This window comes from Culicoides brevitarsis, chromosome 1 (assembly GCF_036172545.1).
Source record: "Culicoides brevitarsis isolate CSIRO-B50_1 chromosome 1, AGI_CSIRO_Cbre_v1, whole genome shotgun sequence".
NCBI classification, from domain to species: domain Eukaryota; kingdom Metazoa; phylum Arthropoda; class Insecta; order Diptera; family Ceratopogonidae; genus Culicoides; species Culicoides brevitarsis.
Window position 1 is genome coordinate 8029545 of NC_087085.1, and position 18392 is coordinate 8047936.

Here is an 18392-nt window from a genome sequence, read left to right on the forward strand (position 1 = left end):
GTAATTTTCACATGATAAAAAATTTTAAAAAATATTTTTTTACAACGTCCGTTGTTATATGTTATTTGATCTCTTCTGAACATGAACTCGATATAAATAAATATTTTTATTATTATTTTTTTATCAAATGCAACAATCGTAAAACGAACAAACAACATTATTATTATTTTTTTCCTCGAACCAAAAATATTGATTAAAAAATTCAAATAATAAAAAAATTCTTGTCGCATAAAATTTATTATTTAATCAAATGCGACATAAAAGTTGTTATTATTATAAAAAAACGTAAAAAATGTCAACTTTTATAACAAAAAAAAATTAGAAGATAAAAAATTTTTTTAGACAGTTTAAGAGAAAAAAAAATATAAAAAATAGAAATAAATGGAACATGTTAAAAAATTCCGAGAAAAATGAAATTTTAACATATATCATAATCGTGATAAATTGAATGCGAAAGAGGACAACGACAGCGAAAAAATAATCCCCTTGACACAATATTTTTTGTGTGATGCTTAATTTATCTCCAGCAATAATTCATCAAATGCATCACGTTTAATATTTGATAAGTATTAAAAAATAAATTGAATGGCACAAAAAGTGCATGAACGAGTTTTGCACGATTTTTCCTCGACTTTCGAAAAAAATAAGAAAAAAAAACAAAAAGAGTTCTGGATTTAATATTTTATTTTTATTTTCGTAAAAGATGTTGTTCCGTTCACCCTAATAAATTCAAAACGTGACTACAATATTTTCCTTATAAGCTCGTTTTTGATGTGTGTGTGACACATTTTTCGGAGCATATGTTAGCAGCAACTACTTCGCCAATCCTCCCCATATATGCTCAAAATAAAGTGACAGTTCCGTTATACATTTCTCTTGAAATAGGTAAAAATAATAGAAACAATAATAATGGGAATGGGTTATAAAATAGGCTTTATAAAGCCATAAATTTTGAAATTGTCTCCGCAGTAAAATATTGCTTTTTGCGAAAAATTGCTATTCCATGCCTTTTGACAGATCTATGTGATCATTGTTTCCCACTTTTGGTAATATCTTGTTATTACAATTATTATGTATGCGAAATATGGAGCCAACCTGTGACATAGCCGCACGAAATAAAGCAACACGGAGATATAGGTTAAATTTGTTTCTTACTCAACAACGAGTTACGACGACGACGACGACGACGAAAGGCAAACAACATAGCTACTGGTTATTGTTATAAAATTTATATAAAATATAAAGTATTCAAAGGTACATAAATTTTCTCGGCATAAACCGAGTGTGTGTGTGTGACTTTTGCTGATCCATATCAATTGTATTGCGTTCGTTCGGTGTGTCACTGTAAAATATTTATTATTTGCAAATGTGTGGACGGGCGTTGTGTCATTAGTTTTGCTACTGGAATTTGTGCGTTTAGTTAGATATTTTTTTTTCTTCATATTTAATTTCATAAATATTTAGCTTAAGGGTTTAATCCAATTAAACGAGTTTACTTGAAAAAAAAAAGATTAAATCCTTGTACTTTTTTCTTTTGTAAAATAAAGTACAGTGTTGTGAAAGGCGAAATTTGTGATAATTTTTATAAGATAATTTTTTTAAACAAAAATAATATTTAAAAAAAAATTTTTTTAATTAAATAATTAAAATTTTAAGTTAAATTTAATATTTTTACCTATATTTTATTTTTTAAATAGTTATTTTTTTTAAATTAAATTTTGAAATTTTTTAAATTTTGAAATTTTTTTTAATTAAAGAAATCAAAGAAAATAATTAAAATTATTTAATTAATTAATTTTAGATATATTTTATTTAATTAAATCCTTGTACTTTTTTCTTTTGTAAAATAAAGAATTTTTAAAATTAAAATATTTTTTTTTTTTTAAAAAAAAAAATAATTAATTTTTATTTTTTATATTTAAAACAAAATGAATATTTTCATTAAAAAAATTATTTAAATTAATTAAAATAATATTTTAATTATTAATTTTATTTATTTAATAAAAAATATTAATTTTTTTTTTATTATTTTTTTCATTAAAATAATTAAATAAATATTTTAATAATTTTTTTTTTTATTTTTATTTAAAATTTTTAATTCAAATATTTCATATTTTTTTATTCGAATATTTTTTATTTTTTTTAATAAATAAATTTTTAAAATTTTTATAAAAAGTTGTAAGAGAAATTTCAACTTGTTCATGAGCACTTGAAACATTGCCAAACCATGCCAGCTTATTTGTGTGGGCACAAAATCGTTTCTAATATTTCACAGTTAAGTCTTCAACAAATAAACAGAGAAAACAATCGCTATCATAAATAAATAAATAAAACAGAAAGTGATAAAAACCAAAGCCAATCACTTTAGCGTCAGTTTCTCTCAAGTAAGTACAATAAAAGCCTCTCCGCAATTCCCGCATGAGCCATCCGCACAATATCCTTGATAATTTATTTTTAATGGGCACAGCGGCAATTGTCCTTCCTAAAACTCCACTTTTTTTTTGCTGTCCGCGCGTATTAAGCCCCCCAAGAATTGATTCGTTCCTTTTGTTGTCGATGTTTAAAGCAACTACAGACATAAACTACGCCGTAATCCCTTGTCGCATATAGCGAAAGCGATAAAATGAAATCAGAGTAAAATCCTAAGGCACACAAAAAATAAATTGAAGAAAGAGAAAAAAACGGCAAACAAACAATATCAAATGCGATTATGCCGTTTCTTATTTTATTTGTGTTTCAGTCAAAGGATAAGAAGCTTTCATTATTTTAGAGAAGAAAAAAAACCGACACTTATTTACTTATCATAAAGCACATCTCTAACAAATATAATCTACTTAGTTCATCTTGCTCTGTGCGCGTCATTAAAATGTATCCACAAATCCGGAGAGATAAAAGTTGCTTCTCTCAAAGTTTATGATGAGACATAAAATTTCGTCGTTCTCTCTAAAATACTTTTGATTGTGAATAGCAAGGCCAATTAAATTGATGAAAATGTTCTGAATTTCCTCTTTTATTTATTTCTCCAAATCTAAAAATAAAGAAAGAAAATATTCAATTTAATTTAAATCAATTTTTTAACAAAAAAAAAAAAAAAAAAAAAAAATTAATAAAACATATTAAAATTTTTTTGAAATAAGTTTAAAAGTCAAATTTTTTTTAGTTTTGTTTTTTATCAAAATTATTTATTTAATTTTGTAAAGAAAAAAAATATTCTGAATTAAATATAACGAAATTTTTTATACATTTATTTTTTTCAAGATTTTTAAATTTTTTTAAAATTTTTATTTTTTTAAAAAAACCTAAATAATTTTTTTAAACTTTAGATTTTAAAATAAAATAATAAAATTATTAATAATTATTATAATTATATATAAATATACAATATGTATATTATAATTTTAATATAAATATTTAAATTAAAAATATATTATTAAAAATAATAATTAAAAATAAATATTAATTAATTATAACAATTATTTGACTAAATTAAAAAAAAATTAAAATATATTTTAAGCAAAATAATTTTAATTAAAAAAAAATTTATAAAATTTATTTTAATTATATTTCAATACTATTTTAGTTTTAATAAATTTTATTAATTTTTATTACTTTTTATGAAAAATAATTATTTTATTTTTATTTTTTTTTAAATATTAAATTAAATAGTATGAAAATACAAAAATTATAAAAAAATATTTTTTTCCTAATTTTTTTAAGAATAAACATTTTAAATTATTGTATCAGCCTAATTCTAAAGTTGTTGTTACTTTTGAATCGTTAGATAAGACATTATCAATTGAGGTGTTTGTAAGTGTGTGCGATAAGACTCATTCATGAATGCCTTGTGGGTCTGATTCCCTTATCAAAGTATGCGACGAACACAAATACAAAGACAAGATGATTAACTTCAAAGAGATTGATTAAAACTCTCAGTACAATTCCGAACTTTTGACGGGACAGTTTGGCGAGTGCAACGTTCCAAGACGCATGTAAGTGAAATTTCATCCGAAAATAAATTTGATACGGTAAAAAAACCAACAATTGTTGAATTAATAATAGAATTAAATTAATCTTTTGTACTCCAATTGATTCTCATTCAAAAAATAACCGAAAAAATGAGAAATATGACACAACAGTCTCCAAGTGTTAAGTAATTAAAGAGTACGACTGATAAGGAGGACCAAACATTTGCTTTTTTTTAAAACCGTATCAGATTAAAATCGGCCTTGAAAGCGAAAAATATTCAAATTTTTGTAATTTTTTTGTGTAGAATGTTCAAAGCTATTACTTCGATTGCCTCACGACGTGCTTTGCTATTAAAATCATCAAATATCAGGATGGCTTCTTCGTATTTGATTGACGATCCAAAATACTCCTTTTTGAAGGATTTGGGCTTGGAACGCACGAATTACGGCGTTTATGATGGCGAATGGAAAGGAAGTGGTCCCGCGTTGAAAAGTATCGATCCTGCGACGGGAAATGTGATTGCGTGAGTTTTTTCTAAAATTTAAAAACAAAAATTAAAATTTTTATTAAAAAAAAATTAAAAAAAAAAAAAAAAATTAAAATTTTTATTAAAAAAAAAAAATTAAAATTTTTTAAAAAAAAAAAAAATTAAAATTAAAAAATAGAAATTATTTTCGAAAAAAAAATTAAAATTTTTAAAAATAATTAAAAAAAAATAAAAAATTAAATAAAAAATTAATTTTTTAGTGAAACTGTCACTGCTTCCGTTGCTGATGCCGAACGTTGCATTCAAGTCGGAAACGAAAGTTACAAGCAATGGGCGAATCTTCCTGCTCCTCAACGTGGCGAAATTATCCGTCAAATCGGCGAGGAACTGAGGAAATATTTGGACCCCTTGGGTCGTTTAGTTTCGCTTGAAATGGGAAAAATCTTGCCCGAAGGTATCGGCGAAGTTCAAGAATTCGTCGATATTTGCGATTATGCTGTCGGATTATCTCGCACGTACAGCGGGCAACTTTTACCTTCCGAACGCGGCAAACATCTCATCTTGGAAAAATGGAATCCTTTGGGATTAATTGGAGTCATTTCCGCTTTTAACTTCCCGTGTGCCGTTTTTGGATGGAATGCTGCAATCGCGATGGCTGTTGGCAATTCTGTGCTTTGGAAGGGAGCTCCAACTACCTCTTTGGTGTCTGTGGCAACAACAAAAATCGTCACTGAAGTGCTAAAACGCAATAATTTACCTCCCGTTGTGACTTTGTGTCAAGGCGGCACCGATGTCGGCAAGAAAATGGTCTCGGATCCACGCGTAAAATTACTTTCCTTCACAGGAAGTACCGCCGTTGGTCGCGAAGTTGGCGTCGAAGTTCAACGTAGATTCGGAAAATTCATTCTCGAACTCGGAGGCAATAATGCGTTGCTTGTGAATGAAGATGCTGACTTTAACATGGCTTTAGATGCCGCATTTTTCGGTTGTATTGGCACTGCGGGACAACGTTGCACTACAACTCGTCGTTTAATCATCCACGAAAAGCTCTACGATGAATTTTTGGCTAAACTGAAGACTCGTTACGGAAATGTCTTGAAGCGCAAAGGACATCCTTTGGAAAAAGAGACCTTGTATGGTCCCTTACATAACCAACAAGCAGTTGACAACTACAAAAAAACGATCGACGAGGCGAAAAAATTGGGCGGCAAAATCGAAACTGGCGGAAATGTCATCGACGGACCCGGATTTTTCGTCGAACCAACAATTGTCACTGGCTTACCGCACGATTCGCCCGTCATTCAAAAAGAAACCTTCGCTCCAATCGTTTATTTGTTGAAAGCAAAGAATCTCGATCAAGCAATTGAATGGAATAACGAAGTTGAACACGGATTATCGTCAGCTTTGTTCACGAAAAATATCGGATCGACTTTCCAATGGATTTGCGAAAACGGATCGGATTGCGGCATCGTCAATATCAACACAAGTCCATCAGGTGCGGAGATCGGAGGAGCTTTTGGCGGCGAAAAAGCTACTGGAGGCGGTCGGGAATCAGGTTCGGATGCTTGGAAACAATACGTGAGACGAGCAACTGTTACGTTGAACTACTCGCCTGAACTTCCCTTGGCACAAGGAATCGTTTTTGAATAAATAACTCGTTTTAAAGAAAAATAAAAAAGTTTTTAATGCGTCGTTGTCAGATGTCATCACGTCGTCGCTCATATCTCGTTTCAATCATAAATGTGATCATAAAATCGCTTTGTCTTTAATTATAATTAAATTGATATCTTTATTTGATGTTGCTTTTGTCTGTTTCGACTCGAGGATGAACGGTAGACAGAGATTGACAGGAAAATGCATCAAAATTCTCTCATGTGTCATATTTGATTATTGTTGCCTTTTGTCTTGTTCAGAGATGATGTTTGCAGTTTGTTGAAAGGGTTTCGTTGAATTTTTAGAAAAAAAAATTTCTTGACTTGATATTTTTTTGACATAAAATTTTGAATTGTCAAATATTTTAATTATTATTCAAATTAAATTATTAAAAAATTAAATAAAATTAAAGTTAAATTTTATTTTAAGTAATTTTTAAATTTTAACTAAAAAATATTTTTTTGTTTTATTTAAATTTTTTTAAATTTTTTTTTTATTAAAAAAAAAGTTAAAAAAAAATTATTTTTATTAATTAAAAAAATTTAAACTTAAATTTTGTTTTAAATTTAATTTTTATTTTATTTAATTTAAATTTGATTGAATATTTAATTTAATTTAAAATAAAATAATTTTGTTTTGACCTTTGTAACTGTTCAATTTTATTTTTGAGTTTTGATTAAAATTTTTAATTTAAAATTTGAATTTAAAAAAATTCAATAATTTTGCTTAAGTTTTTATTCTAAATTTTTTAAATTATTTACTTCAAATTAAATTAATTATTTTTTTATTAATTTTAATTAATTAACTTTTTATAAATTTTAATTTTTTTTTAATTTTTCAATTTAATAAATTTTTTCAAAAATATTTTTGTAATGCCTTAAACTTATTTTTTTAATAATTTCTCGAAAAAAAAATTTTTTAAATAATTTTTTTTAAATGTTTCTTATATTTAATAATTTTTAATATTTTCATGAATATTTATTTTTTTAAATTTAAAATTATTATTTTTTTTTATTCTAAAACTTAAAAAGTAAAAATCCTTTTAAGCTACATACCTTTGAAAAAATATCATCTTTAAGCTCAAACAATAAAATTATTTGAAAAATTCTTCTTCTTCTGGCTCGTTTTCATCAAAATAGCCTTTTAAATTAAATTTCTTGCAATGAACGAGCTCACAAAGAAAATTATTTTATTTATAATTAAAAGAAAAAAATCTGTGTTAAATTCTCGATCGTACAGTGACAAAGCCACATTTTATCTATAAAAATAAAAGATTTAATGCCACAAAACGACGTTCAACAACGCAATTATCATTGTTTTCTCGAGTCATGCAAGGGTTACTTACAACTATTTTATACACAAATCGATAATAATTACCTTGTGACTCGTTGCTCGTTGTCGGTGATGTGCACCTCCCTCATAATTAATAATGTTAATGTTTTTTTTTCTTCTCATTTCCTTTTTTCTCGTTCTGCTGCTGCTTCACGTATGTCCTTAAGTCGTTCTTTTTTAACGTTTACAACATTTTAAGAATGTTTTTTTGCACTGCAACGCAACAATAATTATGATTACTTGTTTCTCTCATCTCATTTTTTTTGCGAACTGACATTTTTCTCGTGTTGCTAATATTATTACTTTATCTTGTAACTTTTTTTCATCGAGATATTTATTTTTATATTTATCTTTTTAATGTTCTTGGTTGAAAAAAAAAGTTATTTTCTGAACGAAAAAGGTCAAATTCCTAAAATTCATTAAATTATTAATTAGCTGCCAAATATCTCACAAAAACCTATTATTATGATTATAATCATCATCCTCGTCTTAACATCCATGCTGTTATTACACTGATAATTTATTCACATTTTACCACATGTTTTTGTCTAAATTAGGTAATAAATTATATGAAAAGATATTCCTTGTAGATATCCGTTGTTATAGACGGCAAACTAATGAACAGCCCAAGACCATAAAAAAAAATTAACTAAAAAAATTTTTTTTCCACAGTTTATAAAAAAAAAATAAAATAAAAATGTCTTTTCATTTGTCTTTCGGTTGTTAACTTTTTTTCTGTTGTTTCTTTAATTCTCCATATCGCACCAAACAAGAAAAAAAAACAGAAAATATTAATGAGCGAAGGCGAAACAGTGTAATTTATCTTCCGTGCGTAAGAAAAGGTGTGATATTTGTCGTACGCGTTCCATAAAACCCGAAAAAAAAACATAGAAAGGCTCATCAACATTCATACATCATTTACACATTATTTGTTTGTTTGTTCCACACAAAATGTTACACCTAATTTTAATATTATTAGCTTTAACAGACAACTTTTTTGTGTTTATTTCTGTATTTAAGTGCCTGGTTGCCATGGTTTTTACCGAAAATGAGATGATGGAGCACATGGGAAATTTTTTTAACAGTTTTTGCAGTGGCGGATTAATTTTTTTTTTAGTTTTTGGCTTTTTTGTTTTAAAAAAATAATTTTGCTTGGTTTGAATTAATTGAAATAATTTTTCTTTGGATTTTTTTAAAGATATTTTTCTCTGAAAAATTTGAATACGCTAAAATAATTTTTTTCTGAAATTAAAATAATTAATTAAATTTAATTATTAATTTAAAAAATATTAAATTTTAATTCAAATTCTCTATATAACAATTAATTATTTAAATTAAATTAATACATAAATTGGAATTATTTTTTTTGAAATTAATTATTCAAAAATTACGTAATTAAATTAAAATTAATTAATTAAATTAAATTTAAAAAAATTTAAAAAATTAATTAAATAAATTAAAATTAATTAAAAATTAAATTAAATTAATAAAATAAATTTAAAAAATTAAAAATAATTTTATTTAATTTAATTTAGTCAATTCAATTTAATTTAATTTTAAAAATTAATAAAATAAATAATTATTTATTTGACAAATTATTAAACTTAAATTTTAATTCAAATTTTCTAAATTAAAATAAAAATTAAATAAATTATTTCATTAAATTAAATTTATAATTTAAAATAAAATTATTATTTTTTATTTTCTTACCTTTTTATTAAAAATTATTTTTTTTACTAAATTAATATTTCCGCAACTGATAATTTTTCTGCACCTGAAAAAAAAAATAATGATGCTATTACTAAAGATAATCAGGAAAAGTTCTAAAAAAGGAGTTCAAAAAAGGTGACATCTATTTTTATAAAATTACACCTTTTCGCTTAGAAACACGTTCCGTGCAAACACTTAAACTTACATCGATATACACTTTATAATAATCCCAAGAACTTGTTTTACAAGAGTTTTGCCAACCTCCTTCCTTCTCTCTCTCTCCCGTTCTCGTTTCTGCCGTTGTTGTGATTCATGTCCGCACAAAAATCCGATATTCGATACAAAAATCTGCGGTAACGAGATCGGTGACAAACTCCCATTCAACGCACATTGCTGCATTATCGATAAGGTACAAGATGCGACAATTGTGTATTTTTCACATCTTGACTTGCAAGTATTAATAATGGTGTGGAAAAATTTCTATAACTCGTAAAAATAAAACGAAACAAGAGAAAAAAAGAAGAAGAAACAAAGTTGTAACAGATAAAAGACGTGAAATATTCTTCTCATTGTAAAACTTTTTTTTTTCGATGTTGCAACGAACTAAATCCTATTTCACGAGAAAACATTTCGCAGCAGTCGAGTCAATTTATTTAATTTACTGCAAATAGTAAATTTCAGCGGAATGCATGAATTTTCGCACAGGCAGCTGTCAAAAAATCTTGTGTTTGTTATTATTAATTGGAATTAAATCAAAAAATTTCATGCGGCGACTGTTGCACGTTCCGTTGTTTATTTTTATTTATTTATCGAGAAAGTAATTCAAAAATAATTGAAAAAGTGAAATAGAAAAAAAAGCAACGGTTTTGCCTTTTCCTCTGCATTAAAGTGTGCTCGCTCATGTTTAATTAAAGAAGTAAAATAGTCAGTTTATATGACAAGATAATGGCAGGTGATGTCTGTTTGTCTATTTATTTTCATCATCGTCGTCGTCGTCGTCGCTACTCTCGTTTTTCTTTTGCAATTCTAATCAATTTGAACGAGTGCAACTCGATAATATCATGATCGTTCGGAAGATAATAAAAATGCATGAAAAAAAAAACGGACAAGCAAAAAATTTATATTATGTACGTTTAAGAGTTCGCTTCGTTTTACAGATGATTTAATTGAAAATTTCATGCAATGCGATCATAAAATAGAAAAAGTGTGTACCGCGCTTTTTTTCGTCGGCATTTGTAGGTTTTCTTTATGGAGAAATTTGATGTTTCGCGATTTTTTTTTTATTTTTTATTTATTTTAATAAAACATTTTCATTTTTATAAAAAAAAATATTTTTTTTAATAAATAAAGTTTTAATTTAATAAAAATTAGAAATAAATTCAAATAAATAATTTTTATTTTTAATAAATTGAAATAAATTTTTTTTTAAATTCATTTAATAAATATTAATGAAGATTTAATTTAATTTTACTTTTTTATTTAAAATTTTTAACTTCGTCCTTGAAATAATTAAATATAAGAGTTTAAAAGAGAAAAAAATATTTTTTTAAATTTTATTTTTCATCTTCTTCGTTAAAATTAATGAATTAAAATAATTAAAAAAATAAAGCTAAAATTAATTTTAAAAAAATTTTTTAAAAATTTCGTTTCGTATAAGCACAACAAATTGGAAAATATTTTATTAAATAAAAATATTTAGTGATTTACAAATATGTAATTAAAATAAATTAAAAATTTTAAAATATTTAAAATAATTTAAAAGAAAAATTATAAAATTTTTTAAATTAATTATTAAAAAATATTTGATTTTGGTATAAAATTTTGTTTTATAAATATATTACATGAAATTAAATAAGAGAATTTATAAAATTTTAAAAATAAAATTAATTTTATTTTCAGTAAATAATATTAAAAAATAAAGAAATTTTGATTTAATAATATCAAATAAAAAATAATTATTAGAATCAATTAATAAAAAAAAATAATAAAATTTTAGTAAATTTTTTTTAAAATTTATTAAAATATAATTTTATTTATAAAAATTTATTATTTATTTATATTATTTTTATTTTAAAAAATTTTATTTAGAGATTATTATTATTCTAAAAAAATTAATTAAATAATAAAATAAAAATTTAAATATTTTTATTTAAAAAAATAAATATTTTATCATTAGATTTTTCACTAAAAAATCAATTAATTTCAATAATTTATTCAAAAACTATAAAAAAATTACCAAAAACCATTAAAAATTTCAGTTTTATTTCATCGAATATAAATTTTGTAACCTTAGAAAAATGACAACTATCATAAATTTTAATAAAATCTCATATTTTTATGATGACACACGTTCGAAAAAATCGAGAGACTTCAAATTTCTACATTTCTTCTTGCTTATCGTGTACTTTACTTGTTTGCAAAAATACAGAAACCCAAACAACATTATAAGGAAGTGAATTTCACAAACGAGCGTAACTCAAGATGTTGCTGCTAGAAGAAAATAAAAAGAAAAAAATTGTTAGCGAGATGAATAGTGAGTGATAATAGCTTTACAATATCACTACAACAACATCTGCGTAGCGTTGGTCGTCATGCGATGCCAAGAAAAAAGAAGGAAGTTGCATAATATCGTCTTCTTCTTCGTCTTTTGTACATTTGCGTGATAACATTTTTTTCCCATTTCTTCCATCGTGGATTAAAACAGTAAATCACCGCTTTCTTCTATGAAGAGGTTAATAAAGCTTACTAATTAAAGTAAATATCGTCTGTCCTTTAATTCTCTGCTTTTTGTGTAATTTAAGCAAATAAAAAGTTCATCAACTTAAATGAAGAGCAGAAATCAACGAGGCACGTCAAGACAAAAGGACAACATATTTTATTTTATTTTACTTCATTTCCCATTGTTTTTTTACACTCATTAATTTCATTTCAAAGAGTACAAACACATGACGACTGACTGACTACGACAGAGAAGAAGTTAATTTATTTAAAAAAGCAAATTTAATAGAGACATTTTTTCTCTTAATTAAGTTGCGCGCAAATTTTTATCGTTTATTCAGTGAACCGGTTTTCCTTTGAGCACAAAAAAAAAATAAAATAAAAAAATAGCTAAAGATTTGAGCAAAAATACACGCGGAGACGACAATTTTCTTCATGAGACAAAAAATGATAGCCTCTCATGTCGTACTAATAATATAATAATAAATGAAATAGAATCCATTCTCTTATTTTTTCTTAATTTTTTTTGCATTGCTTCTGGAAGGTGCGGGAAATGTGAAAAATTTAAACAAATAAAAATTATTTATTTAAATTCATTTATATTTATATTCATAAATAATTTTAAAAAAATATTAAATTAAAATGAATTTAAATAAAAATATTTTTTTTAAATCAAGAAAAAAAAATAAAATAAAAAATTATTTTATTAAAAAAATTACAAATAAAATTATTAAAAATAAATTTTTAATTTTTTTACAATTAAAAAAATATATTAATTTTTATTTAATTTAATTTAATTTTTATTTATTTTTAATAAAAAAAAAATATTTTTAAAAATTAAAAAAAAATTTTAACATTTCCAAAAAAAAATTTTTTTTTAAATTTAAATTTAAACAAATTTAATAAAAATTATTAATAATTAATTTTATTTACTTATTATTTTATAGTTATTTAAAAATGAATGAATTTCAATAATTTATAATTTTTAATTTTTTTCCAAAATATTTTAATTTATGAAAAATGTTTTATTTTTATTTAAAAATAAAATATTTTGAAAAGTTTAAAAAAATATATATTTTTTTAAATTTCCCGTACCTTTCTGATGCCGTTCTTATCTTTTACGTGTATTTCCAGCATTTCTGGTTAAAAAAAAGTAAGAAATATTTTATTAACTACTTTGCTACTCATTTGGCTTCTTGACTTCTTCTATCTCGCGTTTACGTAAAAAAAAAAAATACTGCAAAAATCGTGAGTTTTCATGTCTCGATTTTAATAGTGGTGATTTATTGAAATGATTATTTTTTTTTTTGTGAACTCAATTGCCTTTTTTGCGAGTCCGCTCTCCTGTTTTACAACAAAAAAACAACACAAAATGAAGTTGTTTCTCTATTATTACTTCGCTTTTTTATGCATTTTGTCATGAATCGTGTTGCGGAAAAATAATTAAACAAAAAAAGCACAAATTAGCTAAAATTTATTAACTTGTAACTCGTTTGTTAGGGAAATTTATTATTTTACCGCATGTTGAGGACAAATGAAAAACGAAAGTAAAATATTTTTTTTCACAAAAACTTTAAAAAAGTAGATGACAATTGTGCTTCATCACGCCAGATAAAATTTCACATTTTTTTGCCAGTTAATGTACAAGTTGTCATAATCACAGACAATTACTACAACACAAGTCTAGTCGAGTCATCACGTTAGCGATTTTTCTCTTTTTTTCTGCCTCTCTCTACTTAATTTTCGTGTAATTTTCTCAAATTGCGAGACTTTAAAAGGGAATAAAAAAAAATCACTTTAAGCTGCACAAAACTCGAATAAAAAAAACGGAAATATTCAAGAGAGACAGACAATTGTTCGCGCTGCCAGAAAGATAATAATTCATTTTTGATTCATACCATCATCAAACACTCGTAATTTTATGATTTTTTTGCTGTACAAGTGCAGACAAGCTTTTGGAGTGGCGAAAGGGAAAATGAAAATAAATTCACTTTTAATGAATTGTACGATTGCGATGGAAAAGAGTGAGGCAGTTACAAATTTATTTTAAATTTTCTTTTAATTTTTGAAATTCCAAATTCTAATGGAATAAAAAAAAAAATTAATGTTTTTAAATGTTTAAAAAATTTAAATAAATTTTTAAATAATAAAAAAATTGAAATATTTGAAATTTATTAAAAATTTACAATCGCAAAATTTTTTAAATAAATTATTATTTTTTAAACATTTTTGAAAATTTTTTTCACAAAATTACTGAACATATATTTTTTTTAATATTTTTTTTTATTTTTTTATCCTAATAAACATTTTTAATTAAATAGTATAAAAATTTTAAAAATAAAAAATATGAAAAAAAATAAATTATTAATAATAAAAAAAAAATTAAAATTTATTTTAATTTATTTATTTTTAAATAAATCCAAAATTTTTTTTTAATTTTTTTAAATTAGTATAAAATTAAAAATAATAATTTTTAATACATATTAAAAAAATATTAAATTTAAATTTTGAATTAAGGCAAATTAATTAATTAAATTGAAATAATTAAAAAATAGTTAAAATTAAATTTTTAAATTAAAATTAAATTAAATTAAATTTAAAAGATTTAAAATTATTTTTTTAATTGAAATTTAGAAATATTTTGATGAAAATTATTTATTTAATTTTTTTATTTTTTTTTTTTCTTTCCATTACAAAAATAAAATTATCTGACAAAAATTAAAAAGAAAAATTGAAACGTCCTATCGACAATAAAAATATTTCAAACGAAAAATGCAATATTTCGCGAGAAAAGTTTCTTTTGTGTTGAATATTCATTTTCATTAATTATTTTTCGCTGTGTTCTAAAAGTTACTTGTGGTTCACCGACTTTTGCGGAGAGAAAATTCCCTTTTAATTAGCGTTTCTGACTTTTTGTCTTTGATTGCAGCAAAACCGATTATAATTAATTTACCGTTCTCCTTACTTTCGCATTCATGAGAAAAATCTTCAAAGGAACGAAAGTTTTCTTTATCGATAAATAACAGTTGTTTCTGGTAATTCACACATCTGGCTCGGTTTTTTTTTTGTGCGAATTAGAAGTTGCTCAATGTAATTCACACCTCGCGTACCTGTCTAATTTCGTACGATTCGCCGACAGAAAATTATTGATGCACTGCCGCAATAAAATATGATTAGCAAGATGTTTCTGCAATTATTTATATTGTTGCCATTATTATTATTATCATTATTACACGCATCATCGATGGACGTACCGAGGAGAAATATAAAAAAAAAATTATGAAATTATCCAATCTATAAAACAAATTGCAACAACATGTTTTATTGGATGCAATATATTTCTCCTTTTCTTGAAATGCTCTTTTTTATTTTTTTTTATTGTGCATCATCGCCACAAACACAACAAACAACGAGCTATTGTTACATTTTAGATTGCCAACTATTTTCATCTCGATTTTATTGCGTTCTGTGAGATAACTTTTGTGAATTTATTGTTCGGAGCGGACAATACGAGTTTGTTGGCAATTATTACCTACCTTTCAAAACCATGCGAAATTAATGGCAAAATAATTTCAAAGCGACATTGTATCTCATATTTCTCCGAAACGACTGATAACACGAGAGATGTATGGTTTTTAATCTCGTCACACACAGAAAAAAATTACAACGAATGAATCTTGTCTCTGCTGTTATTTTTTTTTATTTTCAACCACACTTCATCCGAATGTTCAACACGAGCACCTCACCTCCTCCTATTTTGACGTGTAACACACGTTGTCGTCGTTCTTGCTATTTTACACGTAATTTTACTGCTTTTTTCACAGGAAAAATGTTTTAATAAAAAAATCTAGAAAAGAACATTTATTTATTAATGTTTGCCTGCATGCATTCCAACTCTTCTCAAAAAACGCTTACAAAAGTAATTTTTCCTCGTACACACATGACAGCCGTATATAGCAATAAAAACGCCAGAAGTCATTCATTTTGTTCAAATGACGACCATAAATAACGAAATGTATGCCTCATCTTAAAAATTTCATTAAAAAATATTTTTTTTTGTGAAGTTGAAAAAAAATACGTCGAAAAGTGTGGTAAATCTCTTTTATTTATTTTTTTTTATTAAAAATTATGACGAGTGTTATTTCAGAATATGTGAGATATGTTTGTTTAACGATTTAAGTGGGAATCTTGTAAAGTAATCTGCCCAACTAATAAGAAGAGGAAATGAAATGAAGTTGCAGAATATGTTAATCCTACGCACCATTTAAATGTCTCTCCTTATTTAAAAGTACAAGAAACCTTTTTGTGTTATGATTAAAAATAAAATAATTCTTTAATCCCATTCTATTGTTATTGGGATGAAATTAACATAAACATGAATTGTTGAGTTATTTGCGGGAGGCAGAGATTTTGAGGAGGATTGAAAAAATCATATTAGAAAAAAAATTAAAATTTTATTTATTCTCAAAGAATAAATTTAAAAAAAAATATGTTTTTAAATTAAATTTATTATTTATTAATTTTATTAATCAAATTCAAATTTTTTAAAAAAAAAAAAAAAAAAATTATGCGAAAAAAAAAATATAAATTTTTTTTTATTTATTATTTTTCAATTTCATTTATTTTAATATTTTTTAATTTTAATTATTTTTTTTTTAATTAATTAAATTAAATGTAAATTTATTTAATTTTAATATTATTATTAAATTTAATTTAAATTTGTTGAAAATTTATTTTATGAAATTTTTAAATAAACGAAAATCTATTAAATTAAAATAAAATAAAAATTTTAAAATAAAGTTTTTTGGACAAAAAATTATAAAAAAAAAATTAATAAAAAAATATATCATTTAAATCAACTTAAAAATATCTTTAAAAATTTTTTTTTTTATTTTTTTTATATTTTTTTAAATTTTACTAAAAATTTATCACATTAATTTTCAATTAAAAATTAAAAAATATTTTTTTTTATTTGTTTTTTCCGTTGTTTATTTATTTAATATAAAAAAATAAAAAAATCTTAATTAAAATTATTTTTCATATCATAATTTTTTTTTGTTAATTTATTGACGATTTTTTTTTTTGAAAAAAAAATAAAATATCAAAATTTAGAAACTTTGAGCAATTTCAAAAAATTTCTTAAAAAATATTCAATCCAAGAGCAAAATAAAAATTAATTTTTGAAGACCTCCTACAATGAAAGGCTATTTAATTGACATTCGTCACACTTTAAATTCAATTTTGACAGAGGCGTATTCAAAAGTCATTAATTCAAACAAAAATCTCTAATTGCTCATGTATTGATTGATATTTGATTTGTTCCATTCACACGTGCTTTGTTCACGCATTTCCACATGAAAGTGTTGTTAATGTAATTTTTTATTACCTGTAAAAAGTCTCCATGTAATAATTACCTAATCTCTCTACTTTTTTTTCAATTAACTCGAAACTGATCATAAAATTAACTTTTTTTTTGTTGTTTTTCTCGTTTCAGGTAAGAAGAAATCATGCAGAGAACGTCTCAACTCAATTAGTAAGATAAACCGTAAAATATAAATTTTAATTTTGTTGTTGGCATAATCTCTCCCACGCCACACATTAAAAACAACACACACACGGAACTTTTCTTATCAAAGTTACAGCAGAAATTACAATGCGAGTGTGTAAGACAAGGAATCGTGTCTCGTGCAATAACAAAATCATTTGCGCCTTAAAATGGATGAGCCTCAAGTAGTTTGCAGTCTATAAGTGAATAAATTAGAATGCAAATCTCATATGTAAATATTAGTAGCTTAAGACATTGTGATAAGAAACCTTATTGGATGCTGCTTCGCTACTCGCACCGGTAGAGTATTTATCAAAATTTATACGACTACATCAACTGGTGTGACATGAATCTTATCCTGAGGGAGAAAAATGAGTTTTTTTAAGGTTTTAAAAACAATTTTTTTAATTTTTGAGGAAATTAAAAAAAAATCAAAATTTTTAATATTTTTTACTTTAAAAAATTTTTTGTTTTAGTTAAAAAATTAAATTAATTTTAAAAAGATTTTTTTTAATTATTTTTGAGAAATTTAAAAAAAATAATTTTTTATTTAATTTTTTTTTGTTCTTATTTTTTTTTTATTAAATTTAATATAATTTTTTAAAAAAATGTTTTCATATTTTTTTTTTTTTAATTTAAAAAAATTTTCAAATTTTTATCTGATTTTTTTTTAATTTTAAAAATTATTTTTGATTAAAATTTTTTTGACCAATTATCTAAGAATTTTTTTTGAAAATAAAAAAAAGATTTTTTTAATTTTGCTAATTTAATTTAATTAAATATATGAATAATTTATTAATATTTTTTTTTATTAAATTAAACTAAATTAATTAATTTAAATTTCTTCAATTTTTCAAAATTCACAAAATAATTTAATTTATTTTTATTGATTAATTAAATTTAATTAATTAATAAATATTCAATAAAAGTTTTCGAAAAAAACAATTTAAGAAAATTTTCCTAATTAAAAAAAAAATTAAT

At 23.6% G+C, this 18392-nt stretch overlaps 2 protein-coding genes across 2 annotated transcripts in view; both read left to right on the plus strand.

The window, feature by feature from the left end:
- Positions 1 to 18392, plus strand: part of LOC134838119 (frizzled) — a 115839-nt gene that overhangs the window by 47548 nt on the left and 49899 nt on the right. The gene's annotated exons all lie outside the window — the stretch shown is intronic.
- Positions 3928 to 6131, plus strand: LOC134828191 (putative aldehyde dehydrogenase family 7 member A1 homolog). Its single transcript, XM_063841196.1, has 3 exons — positions 3928 to 3989; positions 4271 to 4489; positions 4714 to 6131. The coding sequence occupies exons 2-3, from the start codon at positions 4272 to 4274 to the stop codon at positions 6101 to 6103; spliced, it is 1608 nt and encodes a 535-aa protein (XP_063697266.1). The 5' UTR covers positions 3928 to 3989; position 4271; the 3' UTR covers positions 6104 to 6131.

What these genes read in the sequence shown, in the direction of transcription:
- LOC134828191 (XM_063841196.1), top strand. Translation starts at nt 4,272, where the DNA reads ATGTTCAAAGCTATTACTTCGATTGCCTCACGACGTGCTTTGCTATTA. An exon ending in GCGACGGGAAATGTGATTGC is followed by an intron (nt 4,490 to 4,713) that starts GTGAGTTTTTTC and finishes TTAATTTTTTAG; the next exon opens with TGAAACTGTCACTGCTTCCG.